This window comes from Mixophyes fleayi, chromosome 7, assembly GCF_038048845.1.
Source record: "Mixophyes fleayi isolate aMixFle1 chromosome 7, aMixFle1.hap1, whole genome shotgun sequence".
NCBI classification, from domain to species: Eukaryota; Metazoa; Chordata; class Amphibia; order Anura; family Limnodynastidae; genus Mixophyes; species Mixophyes fleayi.
Window position 1 is genome coordinate 53,056,654 of NC_134408.1, and position 25,661 is coordinate 53,082,314.

Sequence of the window (25,661 nt, forward strand, 5' to 3'; positions counted from 1 at the left end):
TCCGCAGCACAGAGGCACATTGACCCTTAGTGCCCCTGATACAATTTTTTAGCTCTACTGATCTAGACAGTTGAGATGGGGTATGTGCATAGATCCACCTGTCCAGCAGCAAAGTGTCCTTAGAAGTTATTTTAAAATGTTGCCAACTTTGTTTCCTGAAACTAAAATACTGTACTCCACTGCACACAATTGTGTGTGCTTACAGTACTGAACACAGTTACATCTCTCATTCACCTGTCTGGATTCACTGTGTCTCTTACTTCTTGCATGAAACTCTGGGTCAGTATCTAATACTGTATCATAAAGTATTATACCCTCAATGACTTTTTTATGCCTGTCTGTGGGTATCCCGCATTTTCACTCTACTTTCTTTCTTAAATCTCTCCATGTTCTCTCCCCACTTTTTCCTTCCCCATGTTTGCTGTCTTGTCATTATACTAAATGCCTTTTTTTCTGAAAAAGAACCCTATCACAGATATTTCATCAGGTTATGGTGCCTTCACCTGTACAAGGTTCTTACTCTCTGGATGTTCCTGCAAACTCTCCATCTACTGTATTCATCTTTGCATTTATCAAAACCATGCTAAAGCATTAGTTGGCATTTGGCATAGAGGAAACTAGGACCCCCTATAGACTTTTCAAAATATGATTGCTGAATTGCTATATGGCAAAATCAAGCATTCTCTAGAGAGCAGAACACCCAAAAATATTTAAGCTTCCACTGATGAGTGAGTAATTCTTTGTATTTAGAATCTAGTTATAAAAGATGAGAACTCTGTTAGGACTGTGGGACTGCGCTATCAAAGAGCTAAAAGCCCTATTACCTTGCCTTATACATAATAGGGTTACCACCATCATCAGCAATAGACACCACCAGCATGAAGTTTCTCTTCTGCATGGGGAGGCCTATTTAACAAGTATTTTGTTGTACAGCTGCAACACTTGTTCTGTTACTGCCATCCAGGAGCAGTGACTTTTCATCGTCCCAAGACGTGGCAATAAAAGAATTCTAATTATCACCAGAGTAAGGGGCAAATTGAGACATAATCCACTCAGTGTTGTTTAGACCTTGAGCTAGTTTTATGGCTAGGATTTAGATTTGGGCTAAAAGCGTGGGGTAGGAATAAGATAGAATAAGAATAATAAGAATAATAATAATAATAATGTTAATAATAATAGAAATCATATAATAATAATAATAATAATAATAATAATAATAATAGAATAATTGAATAAGTTAGAGGTTTCAGACACTTCTTTCCCATTTCCATTACTAGTAAACCTTTTAGTGGCAAGCCTACCCCCCCGCCCCCCTCCCACACACACACACACACACACGACTATCCTCCCCAGGGCCGTCTCTTCCATAGGGCACGATGGGCAGGAGCCCGGGGGCCCTGCAGCCCAGGGGGCCCGTCAGAGGCAACTAATAAAAAAAAGTTCCTGAAAAAAAGAAGAAGAAAATACTTACCTTACTCTCAGCTGGCGATCCGGCTCCCTCCCTGGTCTCCTCCTCCGTGCGGCACTCCGCAATGGATGTCGGGCGGGCATTTGCTTTTTATAGTCATTGCTTTGCCCGGGGGCCCCAAATGTTGTTAAGAGGGTCCTGATCCTCCCTCAGCCCTGATTGATGTCCTTTCACCCATTTATTAAAATGGCCCTATATTGCACATTAGGCTACAATTGTAAATATACATCTCCATCTATATCATTCTCATATCACTTAGAAAACACAAAATAAGCATACTGACAAAATAATTATCCAGATATATTCTTCTTTATAAAATTAAATGAAAATCTGAAATGATCATTTTTATGAACTATATACAATGAGGCACATCATTTTAATGCTTAGTATAAAAATCTATAAAGTATATGATCAGTAAACAAGCTCACACAAAATAACTCCAACAAAAAGATTATTTATGTTTATAAATACAACTGTTTTGGTTTAAAATCTTGATATTATTGTGCAAAAATAGAACCAAAACAGTAAATATTCTGTTTCTGAACAAAGCGTTCAATAACTTTTTGAGAAATCGTCTTCAAAGCCTTTTGTACTTAGACAGGTGATGATTGCAATTTGGGCAAAAGTGGTCAACATCCTTACAGCTGTCCAGACAGAAGGGAATGAGGCAGCATCCCAGCCAGCAACTTTAAAAGAAAAGATATTAAATCAGTTATTATCAGCAAAAACAAACTAGTCCTTTCAATCAGCTTATTGTAATGTCTCTGATTTTTTTGTGTTTTGCCTGTTTTGTTTTTTATGATTGTTCTTGCAATGCATTACACATTTAAATATTGTACTACCAGGCCGGGTGACAAATGGAAATACCATACACAAATTGCATAATGTGCGCATGGTTTGTTATCAATATCAGTACATATACATTATACAGTACACATAGATTTTATGTTTTTAGTAGGGATCTATGATTCCTTTGTCCCTACTTTAAAACTTTATTAAGTATTGGCCTGATTTAGACTAGGCTGTAATTTTTCAGGCTGTATATAGGCATAAACATACAGATGGAAAACTTCATGTGTATATTGAGTTAAAAATCTATTAAGATATGTGCTTTAAATAACCAGCACCAGTGCTGTAGCCTGGGCTAGTTACCACTAAAACAATAAAAGTGGGTGCGCCCAGCAAAAGCGCCAAGCAGCACTAGGCACTGCCAGGATGGGCTGTCATACTATAAAAGAGAGACCAAAGCAGGGGCAGAATGGGCTGGGAGGCATCTGCCCCTTGGACTGGCCCAATAGTGGGCTACCTTGGGCTGGGTCAATGGGCCACCTGCTTTTTTCCCTTTAAAATGTTCCCAATAGGCTTGCTCCCCGGGCTAAAATTTGACAGTTTTCCCCTGGACCAAAGCATATGATCCCCCTGTGATAATGTGAAACAAGCCCATTTTGACATAACAAAGAAGAAAGAACATTCCCTATAGATTTAGGAGTCTAATAAAAATGTACATGACAGTTTTGGGGGAGTGTTAATTTTAAATAAAATTCGTACATGACTGTGTGTTTTTAGGTACTATTGTGGAACTACATGTTCCAGCAGGCCCTGGCTGTCAGGGCATGATGACTCTTGCAGTTCCGCAATAGTGCTTCATTTTTTTTTACTTAAAGGTATTACTACACCAGCATCCACCACCCACATTTTTTGCATGCCCGGTTTCCCTGGGGAATACTGCCCTGCGCTGACTGGGCTAGGGCTGATTTCACTTGATAACAGGGGAATCTCATGATGCGGGTCTTCCTGTTATAGTGAGTCTTGCATAGCTTGGTCCTAGTTGACACATTGCAAGGATACTCCTTGCTTTAGTATAACTAAGCCAGATTATATTGCCCGCACCCAGTACACCTCACTAGGCATAAGGGGCCACAATTGCAAGTTACTTCAGCGCAAAATCTAGCCACATTCCACTGTATATGCTTAGAGTGGCAAAGTAAGATTTCAAGACCTGCAGTTGGACTTATGTTCACCTCTTTAGGAGCAAAAAAGAAGCACATTGGCAAAGGCATGTTGCACTGCAGTGGGAAGACAGGTGGCAAATTCAAGATGTACCAACAGACTTACATTTGGGAGGCATTGTGTCCTAGATCAACTCTAATTTGCAGTGTAAAAATAAACCTATCCATTATTTGTGTGCTACATGCAAAAGCAGCCAGTATTTTCCCTACATGTAAAAAAAAGAAATGCCTTTGCACCCCTTGATTTGCAACATTGTTCAGGAACAAATTTGCTCTGTTTTTTGCATTGCTCCAACTCTAAATGAAATTCTATATGATTATATCCTAGCCCTTAAAAGGGGTTTCATCTTCAAATGAGGGCAATATATTGTGTTGTAGATGCTGCAACTTGAACTAAATGCTTTACTTTATCGTTCTAAATTCACTCTGTGCTTTTCAGTCATGTTTTTAAATCATCACACAAATGTTTATTTTACATTTTTGGCTATTGGACATCTAACAGCTTACAAGGAGGTATGTACAGGCCAATACCTGTAATTATTATGGACATTAAGTAGCGTTTTAGTTTATTTATTATGAATTTCTTGGACAAATGATGAATTAATGGGTATAATATTAAGTGAGTTTGATGCTTACCCCAATAAGCACAGGATGCCAAAGATAAGCCAAGCAAGGAGGCCAGAGTTATATTGTACTCGCGTCACTACATTCTGACGACAAACTGGACACATGCATGATGTAGGAGTATCCGTAAATGATACACCCATCACCACTGTTGTTGTAGGAGCCACAATCACTGTAACACAAAACATTTAGAAAAGAAGCTGAAGCTTTGGTTACTTGTACATGAAAATCTGAGGCACAGTCACAACAATATACCTACAGTAATATATTATTTATGCTAGCTACATAAATTGTTTTCATTTGTATAATGCCACATCTTAATATAACAACCATCATCTGCCTTCTTATTAAATAAATAACTCATATTTTAAGTTACTTTAGCATTATGGGTAATTAAGCAATAGTAATACATAATATGTCTTAATACATCATGTTTTTATCTTAGTAAATTATGTATATACAATTGCATTATATCCAAATTTTGTATGTAATGTGGTTTCTGAATAATATAGGGGAACTTTCTTGTCCATATGAAACATGTCTGCAAAATAAAGCAAAATAAAATGTTTCATGCATTAAATCAGAAAATGTTACTCACTGGTGATAAATCAATATAAATGTTCTTTTATAATCGTATTTATGTTATCTTGAACAGCACATAATGACTCAGTCCCAGCTGTCATAAGTGGTATATGATTTACAATACAGAGAAAAGGTTAAAATTCAGCCTGATGTTCTTTCCTGTGTCTTGTTTAGCAACTAAAGCATTTATCTGCATTTAGTTATGTTGTTTCTAAACACACTTTAGAAAAGACATGGGGCAAAAACCAGATAATACCCTGTGCCAATGTTTGCCAAACTTATCTAAAGATAATTGTGTTATGACTATTAACATGCTCGGTATTGAATCAGGTGTGTCTCTGCAGCAAGAGCAACAATATTCCTATAAAATATGGGTGTCCGTTTACAAAAGAGCAACATTTTGTTATATTTACATTCATTTATATACAGTTCTTTTTAAACTAATTGCTGTTAGTGTGTGCTATTGGTATGGTTTTAGTGCAGATCTGCACCTTTTAGAAAAGTAATTAAAGCAATTGATGTACATAATTATTATTATTTGGTATATACCTGTTGGTTGTGGTTGCGGCGCTACTCCATATGGTGGAGGGGGTGGATAAGCTGCTCCAGCACCACCTGTTCACAGAAAACAAATATTTTTACTAAGGCTGAGATACATGTACGGACATTTACACCTGTGGTTTTCAAGTTATCCCATTGACTTTACTTTATCACCCGTATTTATTTATTTATATATATATATATATATATATATATATATATATATATATATATATATATATATATATATATATAAATATCATCATCACCATTTATTTATATAGCACCACTAGTTCCGCAGTGCTGTACAGAGAAACCACTCACATCAGTCCCTGCCCCATTGGGGCTTACATTCTAAATTCCCTAACACACACACACACACAGACAGACAGACACAGACTAGGGTCAATTTTGGTAGCAGCCAATTAACCTACCAGTATGTTTTTGGAGTGTGGGAGGAAACCGGAGCACCCGGAGGAAACCCACACGAACACAGGGAGAACATACAAACTCGTCACAGATAAGGCCATGGTCAGGAATTGAACTCATGACCCCAGTGCTGTGAGGCAGAAGTGCTAACCACTACGCCATCATGTGGGTATATCTATCTATATATAGATAGATATACCCATACACAAATTTAAATTTCAGCCACCAGCAATTGTCTATATATAATTGTCAAATATTAATTACTGGTAGTGTTTGCTGGGTCTGGGTATTGGGGATCATAGCCAGGATTGTATTTATTCCTGTTTGTAACATTAAATAAAAAATATAATATAGATAATAAATATAATCTTACTTTGCTGTTTTGATTTTAATAATATTTTTAGGCTAGTGCTTGGCTCATGGTAGGAAGCAAATAAACTAATGTATCTACTACTACTAAAGAATTCATAAATATGACTTGAAATAAATACAGATTCTGATTTAATACCCTATTAAGGGCAGTTATTAGCCTAATTGGGATTTAGAACATGCTTGCACACATCTGTAATGATTGGCCCCTCTTATGTATTGAATGAAAATGTCCTATCACACTCTGCCACATGAACATTTTTAATAAATGTTTTTAGTTGAAATGTTACATTCCCAGTCATATTCATGTATCCAGTATTTTACAGCTCTTACAAACACTTAAAAACATGATATTTTAATATACTAACCTGGTTGAGAGTAAGGTGGGTTTCCCTTGTCTGGTTCTGGCTGATACATGGTTATTTTTTACCTGCATGAAAAAAGGAGCACATTAAGTATTGAAAAGTCATGAAAATAAGTAGTTTATTTATACTGATGAAACTAATGTCATATAGTCAAATAGTTGTACTATTTATGAGTGATAATGTGTAACTGAGCATTATTTCATGTTTTATTTTGCCCTATGATTAAGATAAGTCTATGGTGCTTATCTATTATTAGAAGAAAATCCCTTTCTCTGTCAAAAATGGGAGTTTTCGTTGGAAAAAGGACTTCTCCTTATCTATCAAAGCCTCCGGGTCAGTTTTAGCTATCACCAGGTATCACCAGCAATACGTTTCACCGAGGTTCTTTGGTGAAGGCATCTCCATGCAAGCATAGGATGTACAACTCAATTCTCGCAAGGGTGGCAAGGGTGCCTTGATTTCTGCCAAGGGGCATTAGTTTGGCAGAAATATAGATACTCCTTGGCATCTTGTGGAGCATTGGCCAACAGGAGGACTTGGGCAAAGAGATGGTATTTCTTGCTTAGTACAGAGTAGGAGTACCAATGCAACCAGTGTTATGAAATAGTGTAAAAATTTGATTGAATTTTCCGGAGCCAGATTATTCAATGGAGATAACAGGGTGAGGGAGTGCATTTTTAGGTGCGTTCCTTGGTGTGCAGAAAGGCACACAGCTATTCTCTGCAAATGGATTTGCAACAGCTCAGGCCATGCCGGGTCGGGTCTTGCCCTACGTTTTTACACTACAATTCTAGGCTCATATTAGAATTTTTTTTTTAAATATTCAAAACACACAAACTGCTACATGTAATAAAAGCAGTCACGATGTTCCCCTATACTCCTGACTAATTAAAATCATAAATCAGCCTAAACCTATCAGTATTTTAGGAGGAAAACTCAACACGATAATGTAATGAAAGTAATGGTTCTAAAGTGGTAGGATGCTGGACCTTGATGTCATATTCACACTTCTATACAGCGTACAACATCACATCATTCCATCTCCTTGCAAATCTAGGAGCACTTCTAGTCTCAGAAGTGTCTCCACAAAGCAGGATAGCCTTGAAGTGTGCTGGGAAGACCACATATGTGTACTTGTGCAAAGCCAAGACGTTTTGTGGTACGCATACTGTCCGTTTCCTAAATTATGTCCATTGTTTAAACTATCAAGAAGCAGTAAGTAATCAAAGCTGAAAGAGGAAGAATTAGATTGATTTTAGGAATAAGGAAACCGTACATTACCATATGATTTATTAGGGGGAATTCCAACTTTGAAACAAATCTCTCTTTAGTAGGTAGTTCCCCTACCCTGAGAAGCAATTCTGTAATGGTTCTATCCCATCGTTTTTGTGTTTTGTGTTTTCTTTTTTGTTTGCTTTTTAACAAGTTGTATACCTTATTAACATGAAACTGAAGCTGAAATAATTTTTCTAGGAGGCTCTCCTAGAATTTAGTGTTCCCTTTGCAAAATTGCTTAGTCTGGCATCTTTATATAGCTGCCATCGTAAAAAAAAAAACAGTGTCTTTCTCCTGGAAACATTTGGGACCTCATTAATTATAGAGCGTAAATGCCAATACGTGCCATAATTTGCGTATGCCCATAACCAGAGCATAAGCCAAAGGATCCTTACTACAGCCTACAATTTCATGGGTGGAACAGGGAGGGGACAGGTATCCACGTAGTCAGTGTACAGTAAGGGAGTGCCAAGCTCAGGCAATGAGGAAAAATGGATTAAAAAATATGGTTACATTTTTTTTATTATTTTTGTCATGAATACTTATATTATTAGCAGGTGACGTTAATAGATGTGTCTAAGTCCTAATACTACCAACATATTTACTGAATCCAAATTTTCTGGAGTGCAATATTATGAAATGAATTTTAAAATATAAAGAAGAAAATAGTTGCTCTCCAAAGTAAAAAGAAAATAAGTTTATTAGCCCTGCTACTGGTACAAGGCACAGACACCCCCACCAAAGGGATATCTCTGGAGGGCCTTTTTAGGCTCTCCAATTGGACTTATCCTGTACCATCATCATCATTTATTTATTTATATAGTGCTAACATATTCTGTAATGCTTTACAATTGGGGACACACATAGTAATAAACAAACCGGGTAAAACAGACAAATAGGTGAGAGGGCCCTACTTGCAAGCTTACAATCCATGTTATCATTGTGGGGTATTACCAAATATTCACATAATCCACTTACTATATGCTCTACACTCCCTTCAATTTGGCAAAATATAACCATATCCCAGTGATGGCCATTGATTCCCATCAAATCTGGTTATGTAAATCATTACGTAAATCAACCATTGCGTAAATGGTTTGTGATGTTTTGACATTTTAAGTAAAGTATTACCCTGGAACCAACTTCAGTTAATAATATCAAGAAAAATGTTGAAATACTCTGCTATACTGTTGCCACAACAGTGATCCCCCCACTGTATTTTAAAATCTGGTTGCAGCTATTTTAAGAGGCCTCATATCTAAGATTTAAGCTTTTTCCTCTATGGCAATACTTAGTGTTGGTCGATGGTTATCTGAGCCCTTGCTTATTCTCCTCGGCCAATTGGATACTTATCTTTAATGATGTTTCTGCAGTTACTAGCAGTATACCAGAAAATGACCAGGAAACCAAAATGTTATACTGTTGATATATAGTTCCAAGTAAACGTACATGCTGATTGTTTTTATAGTTGTAACACTTTCACCTCTGTTTTATAATATGCTGTTACGTCAAAAGGTTTTCTGAATACCATGTAAAGTTAAGAAATTAATGAATAATTTCTTTACAACCAGCTAAATTTTATTGTTGTCAATCTCTTTGCTTGCTTGGTATGAAAATAAATGCTTAACAACATACTACAAATACTTTGCAGGGCTGTCGGACTCTAGCTGACCTTTAAACAGAGATCTGCGGATGGGTCTGGCCCTCATCTGGCCCTGCTAGATACAGCAATAAACTATGCACTATGGAATTTCTGGTTTCTTTAAATGGGAATTTATTACCAATTTTCAGATCTTTTTGTCTCTGTGGTTCTCCTATCATCTTTCTTTTACTCATCATTCATTACACTTCCTTATTTTACACCTTTGCTTACATATTCTTATTATGTAATATCACATTATTATTATTATTATCCTTTATTTGTTAGGCGCCACAAGGTTTCCGCGGCGCCGTACACAGTACAAAACAGTCGACTATACAGGGTGGAGCAGTACAAAACAATAAACAAAAATACCAATACTTCAGAAACTCCAGGCAGGTTTATGCAAAAAACGGAGCAGAAGAACAGGTAGGGAGACATGAGGGAAGAAATGCATTACATATTCATTGTAATGCATTTATTCCTATGTATTAATGTACGACCTGTACATTTATTTATTTTTTGCATTCCTATTTTGTTTTGTTTTGTTAAATTAATACAATTTCTTGGCAACAAAAAATAGTCTGTACCACCATGTATGTATATAGTAAATAAGGTCTGCTTAGTTAATATCTATCTTTGAGGTAGTGTTTAATAGTGAATTCTATAATAGAAGTGGAGATAGCAGGTGCACTTTGATATTATAATCCTGTACGTTCCACTTTACTATCAATGACAACTTTCAGTCCACTTTCTCAATTGAAGACTGCTGGGAAATAATCTGTTTCAACCTCAGCAGTAAAGGAAAAAGAAGCCACCTATAAAACAGCAATTATTTTTTTATAGCTGCTTTTGTGCAAAAGTCAAGAAACACTTATTGCATATTTCCTTATGTACAGTTAGTAAACCCAAAACACACCTATGTTATACATACTTCTGGGTGTTAGTGACCTGCATTTCTTACATTGTGCGTGATGATGTTTCAAAAGTCATAATGTGAAATTACAAGCTTCGTGCCAAGTTAGAGCTTCCATAAAATGATTCTGCACTTAAGGTTTAACTGAATGCCAGGTTGGCACACAACATTTGCTTACAAAGAAAGTCAATAAAGCAGCAGATACTGCATTGTAACAATAAGTTTACATGTTATATTAAGGCTCTGTAGCGCCATCCAATGAGATAGAGAGCAAGCATCATAGAATTACCTAATGAACAAGGAGCATACATTAGTGATGGGCAACAGGTGGCCTCAGGGCCTTCACTTGTGGCCCCCAGCTCCTTCCTGTTTTATTGTAAGGTTTTTTCTTGTTATAGCTTGTAACACTTGTTTAAAATGCCTGCTGATATGTTATTACAGATAGCTGTTTCTTTCTTTGATTGAATGTATTGTTGTTCAGTGGCATACATTGTATAAACCACATGACAGTTATCTCATTGGACAGAACAGCTACAAATTATACAATAAACAAAACAGAAACAGGATGGGGTATGGGAGAGGGAAGGGGACAAAACATAGAGCATAAAAGCATGAAGCAAAACAAAAAGGGCCAGAGTCACTGAAGGCGGAGACTAGGCTAAAAATAAGTGTGCAGCTAGATATTATAGTGAAGGCAGCATATGATAGAGGGGGGGGGGGATATATAGAGAGGTTGACACTTAGGAAGTAAGTAGGTGACGGGGGGAGCAGCATAATAATGAGCTGCAGGTGGGGTTCTAGTCTTTGATGAAAAGATGAGTTTTAAGGGCATGTGTGAAGCCTTGGAGACTAGTGAAAAGTCTGATTGGGCATTAGAATAAGTTCCTAAGGCTTAGAGCAGCAGGGAGGACATCTTGGAGGTTGGAGTGAGAAAAGGTAATTACTGGGAAAGCCAGAAGGCAGTGGTTGGTATAGTGGAGCAGAGAGGGTGATAGGGTGTCTATTACTACATAACAAGGGAGTGTTATTCATGCTGCAGTCATACACAATAAATATGCATCGCTGTGAACTATATACTGTAATTAAAGACAATTCACTGTCAACTTTTACAACAATTTACTGTCAACCAAGTAAACTTCCCTATAGCACAAAAGCAAATGTATACCTTCATTTATTGCTAAATGTAGTTTTAAAACGTGAATGTATTCTTCCTGATTTTGAAAGAATGCAATTTCATTTAAATTAATTATTATTGAATCACTTATGAAGGATACAATCCCCATTGAAATACATAATGCTATTCAACAATTGTACAAGGCTATACATGCCATACAATTTTTAATTGTTATATCTATATTCTGAGGGACACATAGAGCTGGAATATAGATGAGGCACTAGCCCTGGGGTCTCCATACAACAGGGGCCCCACCATTACTAGAGTAGGTAAGTATTACATTCCCTCACTTCCCTGCCCTCACCCGTTGTCAACCTGAAGAGTGCGAATGGGATGGGGCATGTGTGGCCAGGGCTGCCTTCAGAAATCGCGGGGCCCAGTACAAACGAAACAGGCAAGGGCCCCTCCAGCACAACATCCGACAGCCCCCCTTCCCGAAGCCCCCCCCGCTGAACTGCATTATCATCAATTACTGATACAAATTTACATTAAATACTAAGAGCAGCATATTTAAACTTTGTGTGCTCTGAATCGCTATTGGAAGTGGGATTTATTTTGGACTGTGGGACTGAATCACAGATATAAACTTATTGTTAGATTGGATTTGCCATATAGTTGTGAAATTGAATCACTTGAACTACATCGCAATCATTTGTGATTGTGCATCAAGTAGTGTGGAGATGAATATTATTTAATCTAAAATTTAACATAGTTTTAGGCTACCATATCCACCAACATCATTTCCTTGCTTTCTTTATTGCTACCTTATGTGCATTTTCCCTTAAAGTACAATTTTTGAATTTTGTTCAATATTGTATTTATTAAAAACTAAACCTCCATCTCAAATTATATTAACCCTTCAAGACATCCTAAGAATTAGCCTAGGTTATTGCTAAATCCTAATAAGTTGGAAAAGCAGAGTCAGCTTTTATCACACTATGACAAGGAGCCTTGTTAGCAGGTATAGATCACACAAAATATATATATCTCGCTCCTATTAGTGATAATGGGTCTATATGGATGTAAAATGTAGTGGAATAGAAAATGTAAAGGGATTTATTTTGCTTGGATTATGGATATAAATTTGGCTATCAGGAGTGGCCACACCCCCTGGCCTGATTGACAAAAGAGGTAGGGTTGGGGGTATATATACAGACGTCCACCCACACGCCCTGTAAATAGGAGCAAACTACCACAGCATGGTTGTTAATAAGCAGAAGTGCAGTGGCTTGGGTAAATTAGCAGATAAATGGATGCAAACTTAGACAACAATGTAATACACACAGCTCAGTTGCAGATTGGAGTAGGAGCATACAATGTAAATCACAGTAACAGGCAATTAACTCTAATAAGATAATTACTACTAAATTCAGATATTATCATGCAATTCCTAACTGGTGTAAGTGGCTGATCACAGTAATGTACCTTACTCTGTGTTAAATTCAGTATACAGTATGAATCACTTATAAACTACTCTCACACCCAACCCTCTGGATAACTACACTTCTGATTAATAATGACACATGTATCAGGCAGTGGTGTGGATGATTTTTCAGTGGTCCCAGAAATAACCTCACTAACAGGTGGAAGTGGTGTCTTAGTCTGTCCTGGGTTTGCATATATGTTAAATGAACAATAAATCTTTTTGTGTGCTCAGCCCTTAATGCAGTTCTGTCTCTGTGTAAATCCTAGCTGTCTTTATCCCTCCATTATGTGCTTTTTCCCTTAAAGTACCTCCATCTCTTTTAAAATAAAAATACTTACTTATCAATGCAGCAGTGGGGATGCCGGGGTTAGAGCAGAGCGGGCCTCCTGGTGAGCCCGGGCCCCATACGCCAGTACCCCCTGTACCCCCCTGATGGCGGCCCTGTGTGTGACACAGGCAGATGAAGAGTAGGCATATGGTTCTGGATGGGTGAGAAGGAAGAAATGGGGCACAAACGAATGAGGAGTGGACATGTGGGGTACATAATGTTGACAAAGGAGGCATGTAATGTAAGACACAATGAAGTGAGAAGGGGCATGTGGTGAACAAGTAGGTGAGGAGAGAATATTTTCTGTCATGGTCTCATGAAGAGCTGGACATGTGGAGGAGGGGGACATATGGGGCACATACTGGTAAGACAGGGGCATATGGAGCACAATGAAGTGTGGAAGGGGGCATGTTGGAACACAAGTAGGTGGAGATAGGGGGACATGTGGAACACAGGCTGGTGAGGAGGGGGCATATGGAGCACTATGAAGTGAGGAAGGTGGCATGTGGTGCACAAGTAGGTGGAGAGAGGGGCATATGGGTCACAGTTTTGTGAGTAGGGACATGTAGGACACCTGCTAGAGAGGCAGGGAACTTGTGGGACACAGGCTGGTGAGGAGGGGGCATATGGAGCACAGTGAAGTGAAGTAAGGGGACATGCGGGGCACAGACTGGAAAGTAGGAGGTAGATTGAGAAAAATTAAGTGAGGAAAGCTGCACAAGTAGGTGTGGAGAGACACATGGGGGTCATAGGCTGGTGATGTAGGATGCCATATAGGGCTATACACAGGTTATATAGTAATGGTGTGGAAATAAAAAGAATTAAGGTAAAACTATGTAATTTCTTTTACAACAGTATTGGTGATTGTTAGTTTTGTACTCTTTAAATGTCTATAAGTGTTGCTGGATTGTTTTTGTAATTTATTTGTAATATTAAAAAAGAAATGTTTTAGATCATACCACTTGTGTGTTCTTTTTGATAATGTTTTCCAATGATGGCATTTAGTGTTTGCCCAACGTGCACGTGTTGGCGGCGGTTCATTTTGACAATTATGTTTTAGTGGAAGGATGTCCTGACAAACTACTTAACCTGGAGCCCCCACAAATTTAGTTTTGGCTCTGAGGACAAATGGGTCTTTAAACTTCTCTTTTAACTCATATACTAATTTATACTATATTGGGACAATAGGGAGGTATGATATTAGACCTGAGCTACTATTCATATACATTTGAGCTTTTCCTAAAGCATAAAACGCTAGATATAAGCAAAATCATTTGTCAAGTTTCAGATTTCAGATAGTGCAAGAGTTAAACTGGTGAAAGCAAATATGAGAAGTTGTTCATAAAAATGATCAATAGACATGTGATATTCTATTGACACTATTATGTTGGGTTTGCTAACATGATCATTAGTACATTTGCACATCCTCTTTTGTGAAATATGGGGAAGTATGTTTGATATGAACAAAACACGTTATTCTTGTTTCTGTCCACAAATATGAAAGGACCTCTCCTCTGAGAAATCCAAGAGGAGTGGTCCAAGGGGCAAGTGTGGGGGGCCCGCCACCCTGCTGTGCAATGACACGATTCACGTCAGTGCTTTCAATAAAGCATTTTTTTCTCTTTTGCTTTTAGTTACACTTTATAAAACATATTTAAATTTATTTTTCTTTATGTTTTACATATTTTAAGGGAAAGTGGAACTGGAAGCCCAAGGCTGGGCAGCACAGTGGCTAAGTGGTTAACACTTCTGCCTCACAGCACTGGGGTCATGAGTTCAATTCCCAACCATGGCCTTATCTGCGTGGAGTTTGTAAGTTCTCCTCGTGTTGCGTGGGTTTCCTCCGAGTGTTCCGCTTTCCTCCCACACTCCAAAAACATACTAGTAGGTTAATTGGCTGCTATCAAAATTGACCCTAATCTCTCTCTCTCTCTGACTGTGTGTGTATGTTGGGGAATTTAGACTGTAAGCTCCAATGGGGCAGGGACTGATGTGAATAAGTTCTCTGTACAGCGCTGCAGATTACGTATGTGCAGGGCGCTGTAAACTAGCAGGTGAAATGGTAATAGTACTTTTACCACTACTAGTCAACATCGCTGGAGAGCTAAGCATTGCTCAGTTGCCCTGGCGAAAATACCATGGCAACCTATAGCCATAGGTAGTTTTATACTGCTGAAATAAGCAGCAATAGAAAACGAGTTAAGCTTTCACCTTTATATCTGCTTAATATCACATAAACTGATACTCCTTCCTGGCTATTATATTCTTGCAAAGTCTGACATAGGCACACATGACCTCTGGTATCCCAGATATGCCCTACAATTGTGTGTATTATCAGAATATAATTACACAAAATCCTGTGATACCTGATGCATCATATAATTTACAGGCAAATTTTATACAAAATGTTTGGGACTTGGGGATTTCTGGTTTAGTAGTTATATAGAGCAGCAGCACTGTGGCACAATGGTTAGCCTTGCTGCAGGTGATATGACTGCTATTTAATGTTGGCATCATAGCACATGGGCTGCTGGGATGCTATGTGTTGTACCGACATGTATAATATGTATACACATATAAACTGTTTTGTGAACTCATCCATAAATTGAGAAAGACAGAATGCAAGAGTACGTGCCAGGACTTTTAGAGCGTTAGTTATGCCAACACACTCTCACACTACATATTGCAGTAATAGGTAACCAGTTTATGCAAATAATTGCAGGATATAGCATGTGTATAATTATGTGGCTATGCAAATAATATGTGAAAGTATCTTCCTCAAATTCATTGTATACTAGTTAGTCTTTAGAAAGTACAATTACAGTTTTAGCTGCTAGCCTTTCGCAGGGTGTGATGGCCCAATGACACACCCCAATAAGTTAATGACTTGAGAAAGGTCTTACTTCTCAAGCAGTATAGTTGCCAACATTATAAATAACAAAAATACAGTTGTTGTCAGCGCTTATCCTTAACACTGCATATCTGTGAGCATCTAGCAAAATGAAAACATGAGGTATTAGTTCATATTTTGATCAAAACATTTAAACCTGCATCCCAGCGTCAAGCACACCTCATTATATGCAGGTCCTACACTGACCTATATGCTTTAAACACCATTAAAATGTAGTTAAAATCAGATGCACACAGATATGCAGCATTAAGGATAAGCTCTGACAACTACTGTCTTTTTGTATTGTATACATATATAGGCATTTATATTGTCACGCAGCTGGTACCATATACAATATGCAATATACTGAGTGCAGGCTTATTGCCATGCAGCTGATACCATATATAGTATGGGATATACCGAGCACTGGTTGCCACTGGCTCACCTGTTTATAGAGTCTAATGGGAAGTCAGTGTTTACCAAAGATCCCTGGAAATGAGTCAATGGGCTTTATTGCAAGTCAACAAAAAGGCGTGGCCCCCAAGATAACCCCACTAGGGAGTAGATGACAGTAACCGAACGACATGACAATAGTATGAGATTCCAAAACATGAGTTTTATATGGTCCATAAAAATAGTATAATAGGATAAAGTGCTCCTTCCAAAACATGCCTCTCTTCCTCCAAGACAAGACTTATAGTAGGACTGCCCCTACACCCACAGAAGAGGCATTTACTTCAAGGAAAAAATGCTGGTATCATTATGTTTTTGCATAGGATGAGGCCAGAAAATGTCCTTTAGGATTTGGAAGGAACACACACTTCTGGTTGCCAAACATGATAATTTGTCCCTCTTTTGGCAAGAGTTGCAATGAGATCAGTGATGGAGGAATCATTCTTGATGAACCGCTGACAGGAGTTAGTGAATACCATACAACAATGCATAGCTTTTAGGCCTATGGATTGCAGCCAGTTAATGATGCTTCTGTTGTTATGTTCCATTTAAAGGCTCCATTTAGAAATAGTCTATTCCTGGTATGAAACCTGGAATTGTTCAAACATGTACTTCTCAAGTGTGGCCTACGACAGTCATTGAAGAAAAGATGTGAATATATTATGTAGGTAGATAATAACAATTGATAGAGATAATCACAGAATATTTAAAGAAATATTGTTATTTTAGAAAGTTTAGTAGACCTTAATGTGCTTCCCATTTTTGAATACCAAAAGGAGTATGAGCAGTCAGAAAAGGGTCTTGGTGGAAATGGCAGTGGAATGGGCAGATCAGGGAAATGGCTGAATTTGTCCTGGTTTTCCATTTGGAATGTTGTGAAGTGTAATTTCCGGTATATTATATGGGAACAGTTAACAGATATGGGCAGCATGTTGGCTTAGTGGTTAGTACTTCTGCCTCACAGCACTGGGGTCATGAGTTCGATTCCCAACCATGGCCTTATCTGTGTGTAGTTTGTATGTTCTCCCCGTGTATGCGTGGATTTCCTCCCATACTCCAAAAACATACTGGTAGGTTAATTGGCTGCTATTAAATTGCCCTTAGTATTTCTCTGTCTGTCTGTCTGTGTGTATGTTAGGGGACTTAGACTGTAAGCTCCAATTTGGCAGGGACTGATGTGAATGAGTTCTCTGTGCAGCGCTGCAGAGTTAGTGGCGCTATATATATAAATAAATGATGATGTTGATAAGCACCAACTGATTTAAAGTATATTTAATACCATTTTTGTACATTATGTTTAGTTGAACATATTAGTATGTATTATTTTGCACAGAGGGGCTTGCTGGGACTTCTTGTTCCACAGTAGATTAAGAAAGCCACAGTTTGCCTGCGCTTTTTCTAGGTATTGTATTATCCTGTTTGTATGACACAGTCCATGTTCGGGTTGGGTTCTGTAGACTAAGATACTATGCTGATTGAAAAGGTCAGAAATTCATGAGCTGGGCCTCTTGGTGTGACTAGTAATTATAATTAGTTATTATTATCATAGATTTGTAAGGCGTATCAGTGCTCCGCAGCGCCGTACAGTAGGTAAAACAGTACATATGTAAAACAGGGACATACAAGGGTAGACAAAATAAACACAGCTATGAAAACAAAGGGTATGGAGGAGCTTACATTCTAAGTGAAAAAGGGTTCATTATAATTATAAATTATAAACAGTAATTATCCTATCCAGGCCCGGCGCTCCCATTAGGCAAGGTTAGGCACTTGCCTAGGGCGCCGGGCTCTGGAGGGCGCCACAGAACTGGAAATTAATTTTAAAACTGTGCGGCGACCGCTGACCATACCTGTCACGGCCGCCGCACAGCATTCAGATGCATGGGGAGGGGGGGAAGAGGCTATTGCTCACCACCGCCGCCTCTCTGCTCCGTCTCCTCCCCTCCACTTACTAGTGTCAGTGAGTGGAGGGGAGGAGAGGGAGCAGAGAGGCGGCGGTGGTGAGACAAGGTAAGAAAAGACGGGGTGAGGGGGGAGGAGGGCGCCGATTTTTGCAGGGGGGGGGGGGGGAGAGGGCGCCGATTTTGCCTAGGGCGCCATGGACCCTAGCACCGGCCCTGATCCTATCGCTGTAGTGCTAGTTGTCTTCTTATAAAGTATGTTAAGACACTAGAGCAGAAATATTTGTGTGGCCACTTTAAGGGGTCTGTTTATCATTAGAACCCTGATTGCAGTCATAAGGCTGATTTTTGTTATCGTTGCTTATTGTGGCAATAAAAAAATACTTATCACCACAATTTTGCAAAAAACATTACCGAGGCAGCAGCTGCCCCAGTGATACTGATCCAGGGAATAAGAGTTTATTTAACATTCAACCTGTTAGTCTTTGTAGATGACTTCCTGGCTATTTGCCTTCACAAAATACTGGCTATTTGTTCACCTGCTAGGTACCCAGTACACTCTTTCATAGCTGTGCCCACACCTGGGAGTACCAGTCTTACATAGACATACAGCACATAACACATAAACATAGTATACATTATATGTTATACCACTTTCATACTGCCGTCCCTGCAATATCCCGGGTTTTTGCAGGGTCTCGGAGCGTCCCAGCTCAGAAACACCATTCATACTGCACCTCGAACTGCAAGTCTGTGCCCTGGCAATTTGTGGGAGTCATCACCAGAGCACTTTTCATTGGCTGAAAGCTGGAATATGAAAAAATTCTCTCTCTCTCTCCCCGGGTTGCACCATTCATAGTGCAGGCAACCCGTGTCCGACCCGGGAATTACCCCTCAATAAATCCCGGGTTGAAGACCCGGGTTTTTAGACCCGGGATTTTTCACTTGTACCATTCATACTGCACCAAGACCCGGGTCGTTTGAGTTCACCCCGGGAAAAACCCGGGATTTTGGTGCAGTATAAATGGGGTATTACTCTGAAATATTATCCATAAACACTGAAAGAGCACACTGGATCGTCCTTGATTTAAGGTTGGTTTCATTATGAAGCAACAATTTTTAAACAAAGGACTTCTTAGGTATAACAGGTTACAAGGAAATATAAAGTGAATATGTCAATAAGAACAGGAGTGTTAGTTTGGAATTGTTGGGAAACCGGTTCTGAATTTCCACCCATAAATATTTTTTTAAGTCAAGTCAATAATTCACCAAGTTACTATGTCAAGAAATGATATACTAATTTATTACCTACTGAACCTTTAAAAGATTTAGTTATGTTATAACTAAACTGTGTAACATTTACAAGATTGACTAAACATCTAAAATTGTAAAAGTTATATATTAAAATAAAGATAAACCTAATCACCATGTGCATAGCCGGTTTAAGCAATTTGGATACCAAATAAGTTGTATTATTAGACCAAACCAGCCCCAATTTGCTGTGTCTGTGGCCCAAAATAACTAGCAGTTCTAGCAAACTTCTGATCATGATCAATCAGTTGTGATTGGGTTTGACAAAAAACCCATTCAGTCAATGGGGTGGATTCAATTAGTTGCGTGGTACCATGGGAATCTTGTGATATGTATTACTGCACAAATTACCAATATTTAAGTTAATGAGTTGCCAGCAAGATTTTTACATGCAACAACCTGTGAGCCCACTGGGCCTGATTCATTAAGGAAAGTAAATGAGTAACTTTGCACCTTGGCGAAACCATGTTGCATTGGAGGGAGAGGCTACTTTAAAATGTGGGGACATGTCCTAGATCAACTTTAAAATTCAGTGTAAAAAAAAAACCCACTATCACGTATTTGTGTGCTACATGAAAAACCAGCCAGTATTTAACTTATGTGCTAATAATAAACTAATTTGCACCCCTTGCATTGAAACAGGGTTTTGTCTAGGATCAAATGTACTCCTTTTTTTGCTTGGCTCTGCTTAATCAATCAATCGAGTTAACTGAATTTGCCTCAATGACTGCTGTCTGCTAGCATGTATGGCCAAACAACCAAACAACTTCATATATTTGGTCACCCATGTTGTTTTTCTTAAGTTACTTTATAACAACTGACAAAACAAGCCCTACAGTAGAAATGCACCTACACATCATAGAAGAGGCATTTACATCAATGAAGAAAGGCTGGATGTTTTAGGATAGGAGCAGGCCAGAATACTTCAATTAAGCATATCTTTGCATTTCCATAAGCAGGGTGCAAGTTTTATGAGTTATCTGCTGTATCCCCCAGGTGCATCTATGTGCTATATTTTAGGTGACATATATCTGAAGATATGTATAATTCAAAATGCAGATGTAAAAATTAAGTATGGATGGTGCTTCAATTAGACAAACCTTGGCTCAAATGCACTGGATTGTTATAAACTCACTATCACTTGTAATCTCTTGCATCGATTACTCTAACCTTCCCTCTTCCTTTCTCCACCACCTCCTCACTGATAACCTCTAACAGCTCCTGCCTTCAGGATGCTGCTCCTGACCTGTGGAATGCACTCCCACGCCCAATTGGACTATCCCCAGTCTCCAAGCCTTCAGATGGGCCCAATCCATGGCATTGTGGAACAAACACACATGTATACTGTGTATATATTTAGGCGGGCACATCCCAAAAAACAGCAAAACAATTTCTAATGTGCTCTTCGACGCTAAATGCATCGACAAGTTGGTACAATGTATAACACAGTATTTAGGGAGCTCCTACACCCTTCCTCAGGTGTATGTAACAAAAATGATAGTCTTAGCGGTGCCTATAGTCTAAATAATCAATTCACAATTAACACATGGTATTATAATTCTAAGAATATCTTATGTGTTAAGAATGTTTATCTTATGCGTTTTAAGTTGATTGAATATCACAATTAATAGATTTGAAAGTATCACTTCAATTAAATTTATTTTCATCAACTAAAAAAATCTAATTGATCAAAGCCACTAATGAAGCTACTGTAAATACTGGCAAAAAACTGACAAACAAAAGTGCTTACACCCACTAATGTACATTAAGGTGCACATCAAAAGTCTGACTGCAGTGACATGTATTCATTTATACAAGTTATTTTGAAAAGTGCTACTCTTAATGACACCATGTTGCAACATAAAACACAATCCATAAGCGCACTAATTGGCATCTGGTCACTTTCTAAACTATAAGGGGTATGGCAAGTTTTCTCACATTTTATAATGCTTTTATGATGCCTTGTGGCTTGTGCTTATCCTCCCTTAAAAGTTTAATATGTATAGCTTGTTATGCTAGGAGGGGCCGTGTTCATATTTACTTGGTGCTTCTTATATATCTCTAATTTATGCAGTTCTATTTCATAAAATGTTAGAAAACTTGAGGAAGTGGGAGCACAGTGATACTGGGCTGGGGGTGAAGGGACGAGGGCTGGAGGGTGTGGTAGGTTTTTTCAGTTGGCAGAATGCCAACACACCTTACACACCTGGATTACATTATGCAGGTGAAGGGTCCGGCTATTGTGGCTTTAAAACCGTCAATTTCACTCTGGTCATTAGAACTGACAAATTTCTTTCTGGAGACATTTGTGAAAGTCGCATTTCACATGTGCCGGTAATTAAGCGTAGGGGATATAGTAACAGTCTGATAGATGGTAAGTCTAGATTTAGTGCTTGCGCCCTTATAGTCATCCCTATTTTAACATCACTGTAAGGTGTGTCTGCATTCTGCCAGCTGATTACATGACTACCCCTGGGGTCGGAATAAACAGCATGGAAGGCTATGATCACTGCACAGCCTGGAACAGGCTTGACTTCTTAAACAAAAGCCAACTGGAGAGATCTGAACTCTCCTCATGAGGATTAAATGACCACAATTTGGGCAGGTTGTCTGGGAAAGCTGCTTATAATTGTGAGCTGAGGATGACATGTGCATACACTTGACAGATAAAACTGCCCAGCACAGCAGCATCCAGTAACTCTAGTCTCTCGGGTGCATCCATAACCTCATGTGCGTGTGTGCTTATTTTTTCATTAGCACAATGTGAGGCCATCTGACTCTCTCCCTGTGGCCAAGTTAAACAACCTCAGGTTATGTTACTTATATTTAATCCTTTCCTTATTTGACCAGTACCGAGTATTTGGTAACATGTGGCTGAATCTATACATGCTTTTACTTTAGTCTTACAATATAGTACACTAACAAATGCTCTCACTGCTGAGGATGGCTCATTGCTGTCCCTGCTAGCAGATGAGTGAGTGTTTAGGAGGGATACCTTGAGCATTACTATGATGGACTACTATTGCAAAACACTTTGTATAGGTTTATGCTCTGCAAGATATCAACAAATAGCAGAAATATAAAGGGTAGGATAATAAAGGAATTTGACCAATAAACATTTCTTCATGAACATGTCAGTATACAAGGCAAAATGTATGAGAGAAATGTAGTCACACGGGAGAGAGTAGGGAAAAGTATAGTAACACATGAGAAATAAGAAAGGGGTGGAGGGACCCAATGGAGAAAATTTTGGAAACTGGAGAAGTGAGCGACACAGGGCATATAACCTTGCATTGTGTAATGTGTTTTATATTATACTATATAGTGATAAAAACATCTACAATTAGTTTCACACAATGAAAATCTCTAAAGATGAGTTGAACATTTTGATTTGTTTTTCTTGCTATATGAAATATCACTAGTATTAAAGTGTTTTACACATTGATTATTCTGTATGTTTGCTTTCCACCAGCTCTGTCCACTCCCAATCTCATCTCCTCTTCCTTACACAACACAGTGGAAGATTTCATCTTTCTGTTTTGTAGCCTCTTTTTTGCTCATGTATAAAGGGTATTTGCTACATAACTGTTAATTGCAGGGCTAAAATGTGAAATAGTGTGAATGTTCTGTATAGAAAACAAATCTAAATTAATGTATGTCAAAAAAGGAAGAAAAAAGATATATATAGATAGATATAGAGATATTTTCTAGATCACATTACTAAAAAAAAAGAACAAAATTGAAGTCAGACCCATTCAATTTCTATTTACCCTTCTCTATAAACACCTAAAAATTGGGAGGTACACTAGATAATCAACAAAACATTTCAAACTATTTCAAAATATGGTCACACATCAAAATTGAGGGCATATAGTCTAGTTACAAGGCTTTGTCCTTTCATATTAACTTTTAAAAATGCAGCCCATGAAAGAAAAACTTACCAGCAGACTCTACGGGCTCTGCAGCACGATAATGACTGTTTGTTCTTGGCGAGCTGCTATTAGAACTGCTGCTAGGGAGGGTGTGTGTTGTAAGATATGATGTCATTCTTAGATGTAGTTCTACAGGCAACCCTGTGTGTTTTATGCTTTTACTGCCACCATTTGCACAATCAATTTGTCACATGCTACTGGTTAATTGTTGTCATATAATTCATGTCATATATTCCAACCTCATGATTAACTTATGCAACTATCATGATCATTAAAGATGAAACATTGAAACACTCTGTTACAGCTTCCTGATTACATAGTAATAGAGATGCTCAGGTTCCCCGAGAACTGAACACACCCGAACTTAACGGATCTGAGTACCGAGCCGGGCCAGTTCAGAATTCGCAAGCCCTCGGAATTGAAACCGAGGAAAAGCATCATCGTTACGTCGTCGGATCTCACTAGTTTTGGACTCTATAAATTCTGCCCTCCACGGAGATCCAGCACCATTTCACAGAGGGACACAGAAGGGGTAGCGCAGGTATTGGCAGTCTCTAGTGCAGTTTGGCAGTGTCATAGGTAGAAAAGAAAGAGGAGGGTTAGCAGTGTTCTTCAAAGTCTCCAGTGAAATTCAGGAGAGCTCCATTGCTCCATTGCTAATTGTCTATGCTGAAATAGAAATAATAGGGCTGGCAGGCTTGGTCTTCTAAATCTGCAGTCACGTTGTACTGTGTCATATAGGTAAAACACAAAGAGGAGACCTCCATTGCTAAGTGTCATTGCTGAAATAGTAATATTAGGGTTGGCAGGCTTGGTCTTCTAAATCTGCAGTCACATTGTACTGTGTTATATAGGTAAAATAGAAAGAGGAGCGTTCATTGCTCTACTGCTAAGTGTCATTGCTGAAATACAAATAATAGGTCTGGCAGGCTTGGTCTTCTAAATCTGCAGTCAGATTTACTGTGCTATATAGGTAACATGCAAAGAATACCGCTCCATTGCTAATTGGCATTGCTGAAATAGAAATAATAGGGCTGGCAAGCTTGGTCTTCTAAATCTGTAGTCACATTGTTATATAGGTAAAACACAAAGAGGAGAGCTCTGTTGCTAACTGTCATTGCTCAGATAGAAATAATAGGGCTGGCAGGCTTGATCTTCTAACTCTGCAGTCACATTGTACTGTGTTATATAGATAAAACACAAAGAGGAGAGCTCCAGTGCTCCAGTGTGAATTGTCATTGCTGAAATAGAAATAATAGGGCTGACAGGCTTGGTCTTCTAAATCTGCAGTCACATTGTACTGTGTTATATAGGTAAAACACAAAGAGAAGAGCACCATTGCTAATTGTCATTCCTGAGATAGAACTAATAGGGCTGGCAGGCTTGATCTTCTAACTCTGCAGTCACATTGTACTGTGCTATATAAGTAAAACACAAAGAGGAGAGCTCCATTGCTCCAGTGCTAATTGTCATTGCTGAAATAGAAATAATAGGGCTGACAGGCTTGGTCTTCTAAATCTGCAGTCACATTGTACTGTGTTATATAGGTAAAACACTAAGAGTACAGCTCCATTGCTCTATTGATAATTGCCATAGCTGAAATAGAAATAATAGGGCTGGCAGGCTTGGTCTTCTAAATCTAAATCTGCACTAAATCTGCAGTCACATTGTACGGTGTCATGTAGTTAAAACACAAAGACGAGAGCTCCATTGCTTATTTTCATTGCTGAAATAGAAATAATAGGGCTATCAAGCTTGGTCTTCTAAATCTGCAGTCACATTGTACTGTATTATATAGGTAAAACACAGGAGTACTCCATTGCTAATTGTCATTGCTGAAATTGAAATAATAGGGCTGGCAGTGTTGTTCTTAATCTTCAGTCACATTGTACTGTGTTATCAAAATGGATTCACAGCAGTACACAGAAGACCAGGAGCACCAAGCAGCTGCTAGTACCAGTCATGATGATAGTAATCCCTCTACGTCATCTGGTAAAGCCTATGTTAAAGATCGTAGTGTTTTTAAGTCA

At 38.5% G+C, this 25,661-nt stretch overlaps 1 protein-coding gene across 1 annotated transcript; it reads right to left on the reverse strand.

The window, feature by feature from the left end:
* Positions 1 to 1,906: 1,906 nt before the first annotated feature.
* LOC142097737 (LITAF domain-containing protein-like) lies at positions 1,907 to 23,728 on the reverse strand. The gene is made up of 5 exons (XM_075179830.1): positions 23,641 to 23,728; positions 6,390 to 6,451; positions 5,233 to 5,298; positions 4,114 to 4,273; positions 1,907 to 2,154 (listed from the first exon to the last, which is right to left on the reverse strand). Exons 2-5 carry the CDS (start codon positions 6,436 to 6,438, stop codon positions 2,046 to 2,048), a joined length of 384 nt encoding a protein of 127 aa, XP_075035931.1. The 5' UTR covers positions 6,439 to 6,451; positions 23,641 to 23,728; the 3' UTR covers positions 1,907 to 2,045.
* Between the last annotated feature and the right edge of the window lie 1,933 nt (positions 23,729 to 25,661).